Source organism: Ochotona curzoniae, unplaced genomic scaffold, assembly GCF_017591425.1.
Source record: "Ochotona curzoniae isolate NIBS_2020 unplaced genomic scaffold, NIBS_Ocur_1.0 scaffold_3208, whole genome shotgun sequence".
Lineage (NCBI taxonomy): Eukaryota > Metazoa > Chordata > Mammalia > Lagomorpha > Ochotonidae > Ochotona > Ochotona curzoniae.
The window spans coordinates 26457111-26476975 of record NW_024467106.1 but is presented as its reverse complement, the minus strand read 5'-3'; the positions used below and the strand labels follow the sequence as shown (position 1 = coordinate 26476975).

Below are 19865 nucleotides of genomic sequence, written 5' to 3'. Positions count from 1 at the left end.
TCCGGATCCAGGTCTGTTCTTACGTTTGATCCTGCAGGAGCTGTGCTCGCTCTCACCTTGCCTGAAGTGCCTGACACAGCCATTTAGAGCTCAAATAGACAACTGGGAAAGATCGCAGGAGTGGGGGTGGAGGATTGACAGGTTCAAAGTGTTATTTAACAAAGGATAGTTTGGCAGGAAAATGCAGGAAGGAATGAAAAATATCATTGGAGTCAGATGATTTTTGTGGCATATGTGAAATTTTTCTTGTTAAATATAGCGTAGAGAAGTTTAGTCATCTTTGCTGTTAATATTAATAAACTGCTTTCAGTTTTGTTTCAGAATATCAGGTGATGTTTTATTCTCCCATATATTTTTCTCTTAACTTTATTGATTTGAATGGTGGTTACATAGAGAGAGAGAGAGAGAGAGAAGAGGTGTTCCATCCACTGTTTCACTTCCAAATGGCCAGGAGGCTAGGGGATACAGGGCCTAAAGAGTTGAGGCTTGCTCTACTTCCTTCCTGGACACATTACCAGGGAGCTGGATTGGCAGTGGAGGAGCTAGAATTAAAACTGTGTCCACATGGAATACCAGCATTGCAGGAAATAGCTTTTTACCCACTATGCCACAGTGCCTTCTTCTATTTTTATGGTAGAAGTTAAGTAATGAAATATAGTTTATTCAGTAAACAAACTGAAGAGAACTTAATTTGTGATTGTTCTGATTTACTGGAACTTGGAGTCAACATTCACTGTTCTGATGTTTGACGTTGAGATACAGTTTTAGCGATTGCTATCATTAATAGTGTCCTCCAGATGGGGAGTTGAGTTCTTATATAGGGAAAGAAAATGAATACTTGTTGTATTCTGTCCTAGGCACTGCTACTTTTGAATACTCGCCTGTCTAATTATTATAATATCAAGGCGAAATGGAATTCTGAAAGGTAAACAACTAGCATGTGACTCTGACCATGCCTAACAAGTCTGCTTGGGTTGCCTGTGAACTCACACTGAGCTGGACCCTTCTCATATTTAATAATATAGAAGCAAAAAAGAGAAAACGGTCACCCATTTTTCAACTGATGGAATGAAATTTGTACTGCCGTGTTCCTGGTTGGATTTTTCTGTTTTATTTATTTATTTTTTAAGCTTTCTTCATTTGGAAGAGTTACATGGAGACAGAGAAGGAGAGACAGAGACCTTTGCTTTGCTGCATCACTCCCTCGGTGGCTACAGTGACCAGCGGTGGGCCTGGCTAAAGCCAGGAACCAGGGAGTTTATCCATGTGGATGGCAGGGATCCAAACACATGGGTCATCTTTCACTGTTTCCCTCAGGGCATTAGTGGGAATCTGGATCAGAAATGGAGCAGCTGGGAAATGATCTGGTGCCCATTTGCGATGCTGATGTTGTAGGCACTGGCTTTACATCCACCTTATGTTTGGCTATTTCGTTTTAATATTCATAAGCATGTTTCTATGTTATATTAAAAAGACTTACTTATTTGAAAGGCAAAGTGGCAGTGAGAGACATCTTCTATTTGCTGGTTCACTCCTCATATGCTTCTAATAGAGGGTGTTAGACTGAGCTGAAACCAGGAGCAGTGTCCAGGTTGAGAAGCCTGCAGTTCGCTCATGAGATCTCCAGAGTTACCGTCTGTGTAATGCAAGGGTGGGAGTGAAGTCCTATCCACGGGGTGGCTGTTGGGGCTTGAGTGTCAGCCATAACCTACTTAGTGGTGCCAAAAGTTAGGAATTTTGGTTGGTTAGGTAACCGTGAGTGCCAGCTTTGTAATTTTAATAACATTTGAGACGTATTTTACTTTTAAACACCTGTGTGATGGGCAGATACATAACCAGAGCAAAGTATTTTTTGTTCAGAGTACTGCTTGCTGATATGTGTACATATTCGCTTCCTACCCACACGGAAGCCCTGGACTAACTTTCTGACTTCCAGCTTTGGGACCTGACTCGGTCATGCTGTTTTAGCCAATTGGGCTGCGAATCAGTGGATGAGAATTCCTGTATTTCTAACTCTGTGTCTCTGCCCTTCAAATGAATAAAAATTTAAAAACATTCTTTTTTAAGAAAAGATTTATTTATTTTTATTGGAAGGCGGATATACAGAGAGGAGGAGAGACAGAGGAACATCTTCCGTCCAGTGGTTCACTCCCCAAGTGACTGCAATGGTTGGAGCTGAGCCAATCCGAAACCAGGAGCCAGGAGCTCTTCTGCGTCTCCCACACGGGTGCAGGGTCCCAAGTCTTTGGGCCATCCTTGACTGCTTTCCCAGACCACAAGCAGGGAGTTGGATGGGAAGCAGGGCCACCGGGTGCCCATATGGGATCGTGGGTGTGCAAGGCGAGGACTTTAACCACTATGCTCTCATTGCCAGGCCCTAAAACATTCTTTTAAGTGTCTTCCAAATTCTTTATAATGCCCCAAAACTGATTTTAATATTAGAATAAAGCTTTATTAATTTTTCAATGTCCATACAAGTTTTCCTCTTAACATTGCAACCTATGTTTCAAACCCATTGCTTTTCATCTTAATTTTAAAAAGATTTCTTTACTTACTTGTTTGTAGGCATCCCAAGTGGTGGCTTAACCTGACTGTGCCACAATGCCTCCTGCTCTTTTTTAAGACAAAACTGTTGTGTTCATTTCCTCTTGTTTTAAGAGAGGAGGTGAGGTGGACAGGTGGACAGGTAAGACATACACACACATAGAACTGCTGTTGCTGGGTTGCGCTTCGGATGCTTCCCTTCGCTGGGTGTGGGCTGAAATTGAAGATGTGATCTGGGAACATGGTCCAAGTCCTCCACGTGTGTGTTGAGTCATCCCTGCTGTCCCCAGGGGTCCGCATTGACAGGATGTTGGAGTCAGGAGCCAGAACTGAGAATCGAATCCAGGTATCTGCTAGGCTATAAGCCTATTCTTTCACATTCATTTTTAATTTCATTATTTATTGAAATTCCTAGAGTAATCAATCATAAACTGTATGTTGCATTCACCACTGATTGTTCTATATGCAAAATCCTAAACTCCGTGTAAGGTATTTTTTTCTTGTCCTGAATTCTTAGTGTCATAATAGGTGCCTAGTAGGTGGTGAATAAGTCTGTTATAATCAACCAAATAATCACATTTAACACATTAGCGCATAAAGGTATTTAGCAAGCTAGGCATAAAATAAAATATGACTAACAGCCAGAGAAATCAGAATTTCATGACTTTTATCCTTTACCCATTATTATAGAACTTCTAGCTCCCGCATACATGCCTCCCTCCCAAGTTCATTCTAGGAGTCAAAGAGTGTTTCTCGTGGGCTCACTAATATATTCCATCTACTCTCATGTGGTTCTTGTTCCTTTCTTCCTGTGCTGTTTGCTGCAGGTGTGCCTTGGTCCCTCTCAGCGTATATCAAAGGTGTAGCTCCTTGCCTGATCTTAGGCTTCCTTGCCAGGTATCCTGCTGCTGCGGAGGGGCTGGGAAGGTGCCCAGGCCGTTTCATCCCCTTCTCTTACATCTTGTCATGAGAGCATCAAAGTGGAGTCCTTTCTGAATCTTGTCGGCATACAGAGTTTTTTTTTTCTTGAAAGCCTTCCAATTCAGTGTCTTGTCATAGCCCTTCTGTCTCTTCATGGTGAATTCTTGGGAGGTGAGCTGGGGGCCAATTCATTGAGCAGATGTTGTGTTGTGCTTGAGGTCATGCCTCGTATATGTATCGGACCAAGCTTTTCTGCCTCACTTTGATGAGTATGATTTTTTTCTCCTAAAAAATGGCATAGTCCCTCCTGCATAGAGCTATCTAGACAACGTGGACACCAAACGTGGGAGTCCTAGTGGCAGGAATGGTTTAAGTTCTAACGTCCCCTGCACTGTAGTATAAAATACAATAGTCTGGGCCCTGCGTGATGGCGCAGTGGTTAAGGTCCTCGCCTTGCACGCCCGGGGTTCCCATATGGGTGCCGGTTCTAATCCTGGCAGCCCCGCTTCCCTTCCAGCTCCCTGCCTATGGCCTGGGAAAGCAGTCGAGGACGGCCCAAAGCTTTGGGAACCTGCACCCGCGTGGGAGACCCGGAAGAGGCTCCTGGCTTCGGATCGGCATAGCATCGGCTGTTGTGCTCACTTGGGGAGTGAATCATCGGACGGAAGATCTTCCTCTCTGTCTCTCCTCTCTGTATATCCGCCTTTCCAATAAAAAAAAATACAATAGTCGAGACATCTTACGACTCAAAAGAATCTCAAGCCAAAGTAGCAAGTATAACTCAGACTCTGATCAGGATCTGAATTTTACTGTGTCTAGACTTTTTTTTAATGAGTGTGTCATATTTGTATGCTTTCATGGTGCACATGACATCCAACATGTCAGTGCTGGACACGGTATAAACTTAACAAATCAGTCAGCATCCTCACCTCCTCATCTTTCCTTCGTGTTTGGAGCTTACCGGATCCTCTCCTCAAGTTCTTCATGTCGTTCTGAGCTGTAGTCACCCCACTGCGCTGTGGAACACTGGAGCCCATTACTTCTATCCTGCTGTATTAAATTACTCAATTCTCTTCCCTCCCTTCCTTTCCAGTTTGTTAATTGCTATTCAGAGCACAATGTTGACCCACAGACAAAATAAAATGTTTACTTATTTTATTGTATTATGGATTGTAATAGAATCCGGTATGAACTTTAATAAGCGTGCCAAGAAAATCAGGAAGAGAAATGCTCTAAATGTCATGAACCAATATGCAAGTCTGTCTTCTGTGGCCCTTAAGCTGATGAGGCCTGTAGTTGAGCAAAGATACTATGGATAGCTGTCTCTTTAGAGAAATTTTTTATTAATGTTACTTTCCTTGAGTCTGAAGATGCATGCTTGCAGGGTATGAAACTGGACCTTGGCTTGAGTTTCTAGCAGAAGTGTAAATAGGACAAAAATATGCAAAATCTAACCGAAAAAAACCTATACTCCTAGGATTGAGCCTTAAGTCAAAGCAAATGGTCAAGGGGGTAAATTGAAGGGTGAGCAAAAATTGGGAATAAAGAAACACCAGGAACATCAGGGCATATCCAGGGTTACAAGGAATTAGAAAGATGGACTTCTATACCTGAAATAGTTTGTGAACAGAGTAATGAAGCAGCTGTGTTAGTTTGCTCATGTCAAGTCTCTGTTTTTCTCATATATATACATCTGTATGGGGAGAGAGAGAGAGAGAGATTTGTTTATTTGAAGGGGTAGTGGGGAGAGAGAAAACGCGAGTGTGCAAGAAAGAATGAAACCTTCCATCTACTGGTTCTCTCTGCAGTTGGCGTTAGCAGTCAGGTCCTGGAAGAAGCCAGGAGCCAGGAACTCTTAGCACAGTTTCCCACTAGGTGCCAGGGCATCATCAGCTGTGTCAGCAGGAATCTGGGTTGGAAGCACAGAATCCAGAACTTGAACCCTAGCACTCTTAGGCAGGATGCCTGCATTGCAAGTGCCTGTGCTAAAACAGCTGTCCCCTAAGGCCCCCCCACCCCCCTTTTTTTGTTAAGATTTTAATTGTTTACCTGAAAGACAGAAAGGAAAGATCTTCTGAGTGCAGGTTGACTCCCTAAATGTCTGCAACAGCTGGTGCTGAGCTGGGTTGAAACCAGGAGACTTGGACTCCTCTGTTCAGGTCTGTCGTGGGTGGAAGGGACCCAGGTGCGAGGACCATCATCTGCTCTCTCCCAGGTGGATTAGCAGGAAGCAGGACTGGAAGCAGAGCAGCTGGGACTTGAAGCAGTAGCACTCTGAGATGGGATGGGAACGTCCCATGTGCCAGCTTCAAATACTGCGCCACAATGCCTGCTTCTATTTTTGTGTAAAGGTTTTTTTCAACTTTAGAATAATCCAGCTATTTGTACCTGAGATCTGTTTGAGAAAAGGAAGCATTGTGTAACCTGTAGTTACACAGAGGTACGCTTGCTTTAGTGCAGTGTTGAGTTCAGAGCCGTTACTCAATAAACACAGCTGGTGAATAACTCTTGGGGTTTTCAGGTACTTTGACTGCCAGCTCAGGCCACCACCACAAAACCAGGAGAACACATGGGCCCGAGAGGACGGTGAAATGCCTTAGGATAGATGTCACTAGAACCTTCTTGATTCAGTCTTCTGGGTCTTGTGTGCTTTGTAATTTAGAAAGAAACTGGGGATGGGGGTTGCTGACGAGGTGTGCTCCCCGAGATCTGTCACAATCCTGTGATCTGGGGGGTGTAGGAGATCCCAAGCTCTTCCCAGCACCACGCTGCTGCTGTGAATGCAGGCTCTCTGCTCCCACACTCCATGTCCTGTGCGTCACTGGAATCTTCTTCCTCTTTTTTAAACACAGTCATTTGCTTGTTGTTTGCAAAGTGCATTTGTTGTCAAGTTTTCCTTCCCAGCTAGGTATTGTAAAAATTGCTTTGCTGTGATTTTCACCCCATTTCACATGACTGGAAGCTTTACTTACCTTTAAACAATTTATTCGGTTCCTGAGAAAGCCCAAAGTGATGGCTTCCAAAGCAAGGCTGGCAGTCTAACAGCAGGAAGAAAGTAAATGCTGGTATTAATTAGCTAGACTGAGGTGGTAGGGTAAATCAGTCGTAAATGTTTCAAGTCTAGTAAGATGTTGAGTTTAATTCTGTATGTGTAAATGTTCCACATGCATCTGTTGACCGAGACTCAAGTTCATATTATAATTATTTTGCAATTAAAATATATGTTTAATGGATAGTCACGTAAAATTTATTCTTAGTGCCTCCGAAATTCTGATTTCTTCATAGTTATTTTTGCTACCCTTCAAAGAAAGTTACTCAGAAAAATAACCTAAAGTTAAGAGAACAGCTAGAAAATTCTCTTAAGATCTTGACAGGCTAAAATAGAGACATTCCATGTGTGTTCACCTTTGGGAATTATGTTAGATCCAAGGTTTTGAGTTGTGTTGTGGTGAGGGTTATTTCAGGCTTCTTATTACGTCGGATTCTCTTTGGGGAAATACAGAGCATTTTGTGTCCTATGGAACTTAGTTTTTGTGCAATGTCTAATTATTGTGCTTGAGAATGGGATGCTCATATTTTAAGGATTTTTCTGTCTCACACATATGTACACACTCACTGAGTAAAAGGCCATATACGTATTTGGAATGATTTTTTTCTCTTTTGCAGAACTAAATGTGAGGGAGTCTGATGTCAGAGCCTGTGATGAATCCTCGTGTAAATATGGAGGAGTGTGTAAGGAAGATGGAGATGGTTTGAAATGTGCATGCCAGTTTCAGGTGAGGAAACAAAACCTATTTTTTTTTTCTGTAAAAATTTCTTATGCATCTAATTTCTGAATTCTTCAAATTACACAGCTTTAAATACCTCAAATCTTTTAAAGGAAGTTGAATTTGCAGCCCACCAATTCCTTTTTTTTTTTTTTTTGTCAGATGGAGTCCTTTCGTTGTTTCTTTCCTGGAGTTAGGATAAATTGGAAATAGTACATTTAAAAATACTTGAGAAAAATATTAATGTTGTATAGAAATGTTAAATGATAATAATTGTGACAAACGAAATACAGTACTGGTTGGAGTAGAGCCCTCCTGTAAAATGTTGGTGTCATTTCCCCTTTTCTTGGGCTGGTCTGCCAGTTTCCCTTCCGCCTCATGTCATCAGGCCAGGGTTGATGGAGCAGGTAAGCCTCAATCATTTTCATCTCTCACCTGTTAGGGCTCCCAGACTGTAAACAGATCTACTCTCCCCAGAGGCTCTTGCCCTATGTTTGCTTAGCCAGTCCAACCCCTGCCTTGAACTGTGCCCCATCCCACGCCCTGCATTCCTGTCCAACTCCCTGGCCTGGTGAGGGGAAGGTCCACTGAGTCTGAAAAGCTTTCTCAGCTCTACCCTCCCCTCCAAACTCCCCAAACTCCCTAAGCTACTAAAGTCCTTGGCCTGCTGAAGGACCAGGCTGCTGTCATCTGCTTGCTGACAGTTGGCCACCTCTGCAAGTTTATTTCTCTTAATCAGTTTGTTCTGGGTGCAAGTTGGCACCCTGTCCCCTCCCTATGCTACTTTCTTCACAAAAGTACATGGCTGACTTGAAGCCTAAGGGTAGCAGCCATTGTTAGTCGGGGACCAAGAGATGGAGTTTCAGACTGAGAGTGTCAGTCTTCTTGCTTCTTGGTGAGTCCATAAGCTAAAAAAGTTGGGAAGGAAGTGTGTGCTTCCATCCCGTGCTTTAATTTTTTTTTTCTGTGATCAAATTATAATGAGGTTTTTATTATGTTTCCTATAAGTTGATTCCTGAGTCAGGATTTGAGATGAGAACCAAGAAAGGAACTAGAACTTCTCTCACTCACAATCTTTTTTTTTCTATCTCTTTAAAATTTTTTTTTAAAACTTTTATCAGAAAGTCAGATATACAGAGAAGAGGAGAGACAGAGAGGAAGATCTTCCGTCTGATGATTCACTCCCCAAGTGACTGCAACGGCCAGTGCTGTCCTGATCTGAAGCCAGGAACCAGGAACCCCTTCCAGGTCTCCCACACAGGTGCAGGGTCCCAAGGCTTTGGGTAATCCTTGACTGCTTTCCCAGGCCACAAGCAGGGAGCTGGTTGGGAAGTGGGGCCGCTGGGACATGAGCCTGCATGCCGATATAGGATTCCAGCATGTGCAGGGTGGGGGGACTTTAGCTGCTAGGCTACCGCGCTGGGCCCTTCACTCATGATCCTGTGCTGAACCTACCCACTATTTTAGATTTTGAGGAGAAGAAAGGGTTCAAAAATCAGCAACAAAAACATAGGTGACCGTACAGCTCTAGGCAGATTTCTATGTAAGCTTAGTAATTTTATCTGTGTTTGTGTTGCATCTGAAAAGAGATAGCCTGTTTTTTTAAATCTTTTTATGATACTATAATTAGAGCCAAAATTGGAAGGAGAGCTTGCCTATAAATCTCTTTGAAAACCAGTCATTATGTATATTTTTTGAAGAGTTTAGAGAGCAGAGCAGGTAGGTGGGTATACTATTGTTTAGCCAGTCAGTTTCTTTATCATTGAAGAGGGATTTAATGCTTTGGGGGCTTTCTGCTGATCCTGTTCGCAGTAGCCATCTTTCGCCGAGCTTGTTGGTGGCTTGCAGCTGGCTTCTGACAGGCGCTGGCTGTGCCCGTGCTGCGCTGAGTGTCTCCCAACAGGGCTGTGTGCAGCGTGGAAGTTAGTTTTGGGCAGAATGAGGTGAAAAGTCAGTTGGGACTTTAAACTGGTTTGCCGCTGGTTGTAATGGGTTGTTTTACTCTGATTTCGACATTTTGTCCTTACTTTTTTTTTTTTACAGCAGTGTTAAGTGCTTCGGTATATTTTTGTTTTCATTTATTTTGCTCAGAGTTGGTTGAGTTTCTGACATCTATGACGGTTGTTCATTAAGATTAGGAACGGTTTGGTCGTTTTTTCTAGTGCACATTGTAATAATGATTGCTTCTGACTTCTGGGACTTCAATGTTAGGCTGGTGAAGGCCTCGGGTCCCTCAGGGTATGTTCGTTTTCTTTCTGTTCTTCCTAGTGGTGAATTTCTACTGATCTATCTTTTGAGTTCACTAAACTTCTGTTATTTCTTCTGTTCTTGACTGGAAAGTTTCTAATCTCAGATTTTTTTGTTTCTATAATTTCTTAAAAAGATTTATTTATTTTTATTGGAAAGGCAGATATACAGCGAGGAGCAGAGACAGAGGAAGATCTTCCACCTGATGATTCACTCCTCAAGCAGCCGCAGTGGTTGGAGCTGCGCTGCTCTGAAGCCAGGAGCTCTGGGTCTCCCATGTGGGTACAGGGTCCCAAGGCTTTGGGTCGTCCTTGACTGCTTTCCCGGGCCACAGGCAGGGAGCTGGATGGGAAGCAGGGCTGCCAGGGTTAGAACCTGCAGCCATATGGGATCCCGGGCGTGCAAGGTGAGGACCTTAGCTGCTAGGGTACTGCACTGTGCCCTGTTTTTAGAATTTGTAATTTGTCTGTTGGCTGAGTTTTCCTGTTTTTTTTATTGTTCAGTCATAACAATAATTTTTTTTTTGAGCACAGATATTGTTGATGGTTTAAAACCTTTACCAGTGTCATGGCATACGGGTGTCAAGAATTCTCCCTATTCTTTGTTTGTGTTTTTACATTTCTGTAGGGCAGAATAATTTTGATTCATGCAATGTTGTGAATGATGTGTTTTACAGTATCTGCATTCTGTTTTATTCCTTTGAAGGGAATAGTTATTTTTATATACTTCAGTTGACTAATCTCAGATTGTAGATTCTGTCTTTACTATGGTGGCAGCCATACGACCAGCAGTTTCTTTCTTTTCGCCTTAGTGGGACTACTCAGAGTCTGCCTCATGTATGGTTCGCGGGTCAGCTTGAAGTTAGCTTTGTTTACATTTGCAACCCGGGACTCCTGGGTGATGCTTTCTTTCTGAGATTTCCCTCTCCCTTCCTGGTGGTTTACTCTATGTCCAATCCTCTTATTTGTCAGCCCAGAAGAATGGCGAGTTTTCTTCCTTCCTCCCTCCCTCCCTCCCTCCCTCCCTTCTTTCCTTCCTTCCTTCCTTCCTTCTTTCCTTCCTTTTTTTTTTAATAGGTGACTTAGCCACCCAGAATGAGCCGGCCTTCCAACTGTCTTCAGTATTGCATAGGGAATAATCGGGCAAATTGACATTCTCACCAACAGCCCTGTGTTTACCGGACTCTGCATCTCTATAAAATATTTTGTCAATCTTTCTAAATTTTGTAAATTTGAAAAGCAGAGATGTTTTTATCTGCTCTTGATTATTTGTCTGGTTGAAAATATTTATTGACCATTGCTCATATTTCTGCTTATTTTTTTGAGTCCTTTCTTGGTTATGTTGATATGTAAAGGCATATATGTATGTACACACTATATTCAGTATCATGTTTGAGTACTTTTCTATTGCTCACTGTGCCGAGCATTCCGTGTCCATTAATTCATCAAGCCTCATGAGAGCCTACTGTTCTAATGTGTTTTTAAGAAGAGATATGCCTTCAGTAAACAACTTGAACTGTACAGGAAGATATATTTGCAACAGAAAGCTGTCTTCCTTTCAGTCCAGACTACAAATGGCTTTTCTCAGAGGCAACATCTGTTACCTCATATATTTTCTGCTAGAAACGTTCTGTGCAGTTACAAACACATGTGTTTTAATTCCCTTCTTAAGTATATATTCTATTAATAGTGCTTACCTTAGAGATTGTTTTATTTTAAGTTACATAGATTACAAAAAAAAAAAGAATTCTGTATTTTAAAGAGTTCTGTATTTCTGGTTTCTTTTTCTTTCTTTAAAGATGTATTTATTCAAATGGTAGAATGACAGGGAGAAAGAGAGGAGAGACAAAGAGAACTGTTTTCCATTGGTTAACTCTCCAGTTGGTCCCAATGACTGGGCTGGGCCACCCTGAAGCTAGGAGCCAGAGCTTCTTTCTGGCCTCCCATGTTGGTGTTGGGGGCCCAGAGACATGGCACCATCCGCTGCCTTCCCATGTGCTTCAGCAAGAGCTGGATTGCAAGTGGAGCAGTTGGGTGGCCATACAGGATGTTGGTGTCACAGTCTGAGGCACAAGCTGCTGCACCAAAGTGCAAACCCTGATCCTTGTTTCTTTAAAAAAAAAATTTTTTTTTAATTTACTGTTGTTTACTTGAAAGAGAGTGAAAGAAAGAGAGGAGATAGATGCAGATAGATCCTCCATTCACTAGTTCATTTTTCAAATGTCTGTAGCAGCCAGGATTGAGCCACGCTGAAGCTCGACTGGATCTCCCACATTGGTATCAGGTACCCACGCCATCACCTGGTGACACCATCACCTGGTGCTTCCTGACTCTGTATTAGCAGGAAGCTGGAATTGTGAACCGATGGAGACAGAAGTCCAAGAACTCTAGCATGGCATGCTGGTGTTCTCAGTGGCATCTGGGTCTGTAGGTCAAAGACATGTGTCCCCTAGGTTTGTTTTTTTTCTCCTTTAAAATTATTTTTTGTTATTAATTTTTTAAAGATTTCTTTGTTTTTATTGGAAGGCAGAGATGGAGAGAGAAAGGAAGATCTTTCATCTGCTGTTTCACTGGTGTAAATGGTCACAGTGGCCAGAGCTGAGTCTGTCCAAAGCCAGGAGCCAGGAGCTTCCTCTGGGTCTCCCATGTGGGTGCAGGGTCCCAAGGCTTTGGGCAGTCCTTGACTACTTTCCAAGGCCACAGCAGAGAACTGGATGGGAAGTAGAGCAACCAGGACTCGAACTTGCGCCCATATGGAATCCTGGCACTTGAAGTAGGATGATTAAGCAATTGAATGATTGGGCTTCAGGCCCAATAATGGAATTTTAAATAAGAGTCAAGGGGCCATCATCCTAGTGTAGTAGCCTAAGCATCCACCTGTGGCACTGGCATCCCATAGGGGTGCAATTTGTGTTTCCTTTTTTTAAAAAATTTTATATTTTATAATGGTTATATGGTTGATCAGGGATGGAAGGATCGAGGTTTAGGAAATTGGGGGAAGGGGCGAGACAAAGGGGAAAACCAGTCATGACTTTCTACAATGTCCCAGTACCCACCCAGGGATGAGGATCCACCACCTCATATTGAGGTCATCAGTGGATTGGGCTGTGCTGTTAGGCTTTGGAGAGGGTAATATGCTTTCCTTGGGTGGCTGAATCAAAGTCTCGTCTCAGAAGCTGCACACACACACACACACACACACACACACACACACACACAGAATTGATGGTTCATCCAGGAATGTGGGTACTCAAGAATCGAGCTGACACCTGATGGTAGCCACCACACCTTCATTGTTGTTATATATTGTGTTCAGCCTAGTTCCCCACACACAAGTACACGGTAAGTGTGTGAATTGATGTGGCTGCAGAATTATACACTACTGCATCTTTCCAAATGGCTTAAATACCTGGAAGTATCTTTAGGTTCTTCTGATTAAAGAAAAGCTGTATGAGAGTTATTTCCCCTTACAAGGGTGGCTGTACAGAAGAAGTGGTCCTTAGGTTAGAGTTAGGTTTCAACACCAATGTCAGGGTCAAAATTGCATTATGTTAAGATTGTCTTAAACCCCTTAATTTAACCAGTAGTATCTAAGGGTTTTGAAGAGAATTCCCTGGAAACATAATGACCAAGAAAAAGCAGGACTTTGCCCTCTCAGACTCATTCCTTCCTATGTGCTTGTGAGGTTGTAGTTCAGGCACAGAAGTGCAGTGTTCCTTGGTACCAGATGGCATAGGCTGAGGCTTTCTTGTGTGATTTAAAGGTGCAGCGCTTTAAATATATCATTGGGAAGGAATTGTGGCTCTTTATTAGCTGTGATTTTGGCTAAATCCTGAAGACCCAAAAGTGATAGTAGCAACAGCAAAAACAGCTAATGTTCATTGAAAAATATATCATGGCCAGATGTAGATGCCCACCGCAGATTTCTCTTATTTAGTCGTCGTGACAACGTTGTTAGGTGGGTGTTATTGCAAGTACCATTGGGCAGATGCAGAAAATTGTGCTGCTGCCACCTAATGCCAGCGGTGGTGGGCCCAGGCCTGTTGGTTCTAGATGTTAAGCCCTGTGCCTGTCATGATTGTGAGATATTTTAGATAGGACATGCGACATGGGAAGTTATAGTCTAGTGCCTATTGTTAGCCTCATCAGACGTAGTGTTCTCTTTCAAAACTGAGAGGTGAGAGAGAGAGAAAGAGAGAGAGAGAGAGAGAGAGAGAGAGAGAGAGAGAAAGCAGTTATCTGTATCCTGTACTTACTCCTCTTGTACTCTTATAGCTGGGCTGGGATGTGAACTCATTTCAGATTTCCTGCATGGGCGGCGTGAATCCAGGTACTGTCACTGATGCTTGTTAGGGTTTTCACTTACGAGAGGCTGGAGCCATGAATCCAACCCTGTCGCTCTTATTTGGACACAGAAATCTTACCTACTGGATTATATTACCTGCTCACTTAATGCTCCTTTTTAAGAACCAGTAGTTTATAGGTGATTTCTTTTACTACCCTTAAATATAAGGGTATATACAGTCTATACAAACATATAATTAAAGAGATTAACACAATGTGTAATTGCAGTGTAAAGCAGAAAGTGAAATAATTTATAATAAATATTTTGGAGTGTAAATGCTTGGGCATGATTTTATTAAAAACATAGTGATACAATGTTTATATGTACTTAAAATGAAGGTTTGAATTAAAACAAAAGGAATTGAATGCCAGAAGCACATGAAAACAAAAATGTAGAGGCATGGTAGCTGATATTAGGACAACTTATAATAGACTAGAGTTATTTGCAAATGTTAGGTTTTTTAAAAAAAGTTTATTTCTTTTTATTAGAAATGCAATTGATGTACAAAAGGAGAGAGAGAGAGAGAAAAATCTTCCATCTGCTGGTTCATTTCCCACATGACCACAGGGCCAGAGTTGAGCTTATCCAAAGTCAGGAGCCAAGAGATTCTTCTGGGTCTCCCACACAGGTACAGAGCCTGAAGGCTTTGGACCATCCTCCATTGCTTTCCCAGGCCTTAAGCAGGGAGTTGGATGGGAAGTAGAACAGCAGGGACATGAACTGATGGCCATATGGGATGCAAGTGCTTGGAGGTAGGGGATTAGCCACTTGAGCCATTGTGCTGGGTCCATTGTGTAGAGATTCAGGAATTGTGTACATCTGTGTAGGTTGAACTGTGCTTTTTCCGTAATAGAGGCAGTGACCTTGAAATTCATTGGTTGAGTTTTGGTAACATCATTCTATCATTATGACAACAAAAATTGCCTCTGAAAGGGAATGTACTTCTGGCGGTGGTATTGACTCCTCTCCTTTTTGAGTTATTTACTTGAAATGCAGAGTGACAGCAGGGGCCACAGATAGGTGGGTAGATTTCCCATCTGCTTCCCTCTGCTGGTTCATTCTCCAAAGGCCCACGGCAGCCAAGGCTACGCAAGGCCAAAGTCAGAAGCCTGGCAGTTCCTCTTGGTCTCCCATGTGAGTGATAAGAATGCAGTTATTTAAGCCCTCATCTGCTCCCTCCCGGGCAGTGTTAGTTGGAAGGTGGAGAGTAGGTAGGACTGCAGCCAGGCGCTGCGCTGTGGGAAGGGTGGGTTTCCAGAGGTGTCTTGACCTGCAGTTCCACAACCCCCACCTTAATGTGAGTTTCCTGAGAGAATAACACTAGGAAATTATTAAACATTTGCTCAGGGAAGAGATTTGGGTTGGAAAGTTGATAAACTTAGCATTTGACATGCTGGGATATAGGGTCTCTTTTGCTAGTTGACTGATGCAGACATCATAGAAGTTACTGTGTATGTTTGGGGGGTGAAAATAAAGGACTTTGTGATCCCTGAAAAACTGGAGGAATATGGAAAAGCTTCTTTAATAAAATTAGTGTAGGTTTGTGTTGATGATATAAAGCAAATGAGCTGTTTTTACTAGTGCCTTGCCTGTGGTAGCATGTCATTTATAAGTGCTTCATCAAGTAAGCCTGACCATTAAAGAAAAATGGGAAATCATGAGCATGGAAATTACCAAACATGAAGGCAAGTGATATGAATGGATTTCTTGGAATTTATTTTAGACCTTTTTCTAAATTGAGCTATAAATATAGTTTTTTTCCTTTTGTTGTAACATGTTCCCTGGATTTTAAACCTTGAGTCATTTGTGATATATTTTTTACCAGTAGAAACTTTAAAGAGTTTTAAATGTATCAGTTCTGAAATCTGTATTGCCTGTTTCTTCTTCATGTATTTTACATATTGTTCACATCCTGATTCATACTCCCATCAGGCTTTTCTTAAATACTCCAGTTTACAATGCTGGGTGATAGACACTATGTTTATTCCTATACTGTAGATTGTAATAATAGATAATAGGTAATGTACTTACTGCCTATGGTATTGATTGGTATATGATATAGTTTTTGCAGTATTGGCTTTTATTATATTTAGGACTCTTACCAGATTCACAGTCTCTGAAATAGAACTTACATTTATTTGTATTTTCAATAGTGTTTATCTTAGAGGTATTGAATGAATGAATTTTCATGACAGTGACAGTACCTAAGTAACAGTCTTTACAAACCTAACCAGGGGACCTGGCATGATAGCCTTGCAGCCAAAGTTCTCACCTTGTGTGTACCGGGATCCCATATGGGTGCAAGTTCATGTCCTGGCTGTACCACTTCCCATCCTGCTCCCTGTCTGTGGCCTTGGAAAGCAGTAGAGGATGGCCCCAAGTCTTGGGACCCTGTACCAGCTTGGAAGACCTGGAAGAAGCTCCTAGCTCCTGGCTTCAAATCAGCTCAGCTCTGGCCTTTGCAGCCGCTTGGGGAGTGACCCAGTAGACGGAAAGTGTTCCTGTCTCTCCTTTTCTCTGTATATCTGCCTTTCCAATAAAAATAAATAAATCTTTTTTTAAAAAAGAAAACCGTATCAGGAATTTCCTTTTATGTCAATGGGTTATTTTAGTGAGAAAATTAAGCAGGGACTTTCATTCTTATTGTTAATGGATAGTTGGTGTTATTTCTGTTACGCCTGTGAAAACAAGGTGTGAAGAAGTAGAATAATTCCCTTTTTTAAACCAAATGAAAGAACAAGCTATGCAGTAGTGGAACTGTGTCTTAATACTGTTATTTTATTCATGAATGTGAAATAAAGTGAATATTCATGCCTAGATGTGAAATTTCTTTTTTTCCAATTTATTTCTTTATTCATTTATTTATTTTTCCTTTTACAGTGCCATACAAATTATATTCCTGTGTGTGGATCAAATGGGGACACTTACCAAAATGAGTGTTTTCTTAGAAGAGCTGCTTGTAAGCACCAGAAAGAGATAACAGTAGTGGCCAGAGGACCGTGCTACTCCGGTATGTATGATATTCCAGACAAACGTTTTTCTGAAAGGAGCTTTCCAGTTAGGAGTGGGACATGTGGCCTGAACTGCTGCTTGGGTTGGTGATGATTATGTGGAGGACTTAGAGTCTTTCACTGTTGTTTACTGTTGTCTTTCTAACCTTGGGTTTAAACATTAGGCAGGATAAGATCTGGGGTAGGAAATGACAGGCGATGCATTATGAACTGTTGCGGTGTGGAGAGGAATGTGGTCAAGAATATCTGCAGAAAGTCTTTGGTAGCATTTTAGGTTGTGTTTCTTCCCAAGCTCTTCTGTTCTCCCTGCTACCTGCTACTGCTTGCCTGCTTGCCTCACCTCCACCCCAGCTGCTTGCATTTTCTTCCCTTAAGTTCTTGAATTGATAATGATTGATTTTTGGAAGCTTTGCTGTTAGTTGGTAAGTTTTGTGATTTGCATTCGGAGGGTAGGGATGCAGATAAAATTACTGAATGGGGATTAGTGGAGGCTATTCCTGCTTGATTTCCATTTCCTTTCTTTCCCTATATTTGAATTTTGTGGTGCTAAAAGTTCTCCCTCTTACTAGAGCTGAAGACTACAGAACCAACTCTCAAGTTAGAGGGAATGGTGCCCAAGGCTGCCCTTACTGCTGGCACTTGAGTTCAGGAGGTATCTCCAGACCGCCTCTCAGGGTTAGGTGGTCTGCCACAAGGTATCCAGGTTATGGTTCATTATGGGAAAGCATACATGTTAGAGACAGCCAGCTGGAGAGATGAATACAGTGGATTCTAGGAGCCACCTAGTCATGGAGTTTGTGATGATCTCCAGATATCCATGCATCATCACCAGTCACGGATGGGATTACCTCCTCCTGGTCATGGTGTGTGAACAGTACATCTGGATTACTGCTCACTAGGAAAGCTCACCTGAGCCTTTGAGATCTGAGTTTTTATTGGGATTCAATTGCATAAGTATCTCTTTTAAAGATGTTTATTTTCATCTGCTTGGCATAATATCAGAGAAGGAGAGAGATAGACAGAAAACAGGGAAAGAGATAATCTTCCATCTTTGGTTTATTCCCCGCCCCCCCGCAAATTCTCACAATAGCCAGGGATGGCTAGGTTGAAGCCAAGATCTTGAAAACTCCATCCCGGTCCCACTTGTGGTAGCAGAGGCCCATGCCATTAATCAGAGATGGAGAACATTCAGCCCACAGGCAGTATAAGGCTTGCAGAATTATTTGGTCTGTACCTACCAAGGCAACCTCAGGCAGGACTCAAAATTCAGTAAGCCTAGGGCAAACTGATGATAATTAGATTGATAATTGTGTGTAGCCTGTGGATGATGTTAATAACATCCAAATGGCTCTTAGTAGAAATCAGGTTTTCCGTCCTTGAAAGCCATCATCTGCTGCCTCTCAGGATGAATTAGCAGGCGGGTGGTTTGGAAGTGAAGTAGCCAGAATGCAAACCTAAACCTGACAATGGAATGCAGGCATCCTGAGTGGTTACTTAACGCAAGTGTCACCATGCTTGATCCCATACCGAATAAATGTCCGTGTATTTATTTCTAATCCTGGTTCTGCCAATATCATATGACTTAAAATCCCAACTCTGATTGTATGATTGGTCTCTCTAGTGTTGTAAGCCTACCCTGAGGCAACGATATGTGGCTGTCTCTATTCTAAATCCTTTTGTGGTCAACATTCTTCCCCTAATGAAAACACTGCTGCTGGGCATGACTTAGATCATCTTCCTGAAGCTGAGGACCAAGACAGACCTCTTTTGGGGCAAGGATGAATATTTACTGCACATTAAAAATTAGACGCTTATATGTTCTTAAGACTATTAGACTACCATGTGGTGTGGTTCTTACATACTTCTCTATGTTATATTTCACATACTTGGTATAGAAACTAAAGAGAAGGGGTTCTTTCCAATCCCAGATTAATTTATGCATCATTCATGAAGAGCATGTGCTTGCTTAAGGAACCAAGTGCTTTACTAGTGAATTTTTAAAGAGTTTGAGAGGCAAAGTTAGAGAGAGAGAAAAAAAAAGTCTTTCATTTGCTGATAAACTCCCCAAATGGCTGCAAAATCCACAAGCTTCTTCTGGGTCTTACATGTGGGTGTAGGGGCTAAAGGACTTGTACCAGCCTCTGCTGCCTTCCCAGGCTGATGAGCAGGAAGCAGGATTTTCAAGTAGACAGGACACAACCAGTGCCCACATAGGATTGCTGTGTTGCAGGCTGCGGCAACTCTACCTGCTCATGCCGCAATGCTGGTTGGTAGGTTGGAAAGAGCATTGCACTAGAGTTAGAAGGTCCGACTTTGAAGGAATCCCAATTCTTATTTATTTCTCTGAGCCCCAGTTTTTCCATGATCATAAAGTAGATATCATCTCCTGGGGTTGTTAAAGTTTGAATGACCTAAGCAGTGGAGTGCTTTATTGATTTTGTTGTTTGCTGAATGGGCCAAGGTTTTGGTGCCATTTGATCTCAATATACATCCAATTCTGTGAGTTGGAAATACTGTCTTTTGCTTACTTGTGAACTGCCCTTTTATGCTTTAAGATTGGGTTTTCAGGCTTTTATCCTTTGAAATATCTTTTTTGTGACATTAGGAGACTTTTTTCATGCCTTGTGTGTGAACATATACTGTATTTCACTTGTCTGCCTCTAATCAGATCAGCGATTTCTCAATAGGAATGCAGCTTGTTCTGCCAAGGGAAGCACATCAGAGTTCAGGATAGGGTTTTATGAACTGGGGAAAGTGTGAGTATGACCTACAAAATAAAATATTTTGGAAAAAATCTACCCCATTATCAGAGTAGTTATAGTATTTAATTTTCTTCAGAATCACATATGCAAAAGGAAATGTGAGCTATTCATGTTAAAATTGGATATGGGTTGAAGGAAAGGTTGGAGTGTGTTTGCCTTAGGAATGCATCTTATTTAGTATTTTATACTAGTGTTTACCATGGTGCCTGGCACATAATATGTACTCAGTATATGTGGGATAGAAGGAAGGAATGTTTTCCTAAGAAAAA

At 42.0% G+C, this 19865-nt stretch overlaps 1 protein-coding gene across 1 annotated transcript in view; it reads left to right on the top strand.

Annotated features, from left to right (window-relative positions):
- LOC121172496 (tomoregulin-1) overlaps positions 1-19865 on the top strand; it is an 84927-nt gene that overhangs the window by 17196 nt on the left and 47866 nt on the right. Inside the window, exons 2-3 of the mRNA XM_041004532.1 lie at positions 7132-7241; positions 16704-16833. Of these exons, the coding sequence (XP_040860466.1) occupies positions 7132-7241; positions 16704-16833 (240 nt within the window). The remainder of the gene's footprint in view (positions 1-7131; positions 7242-16703; positions 16834-19865) is intronic.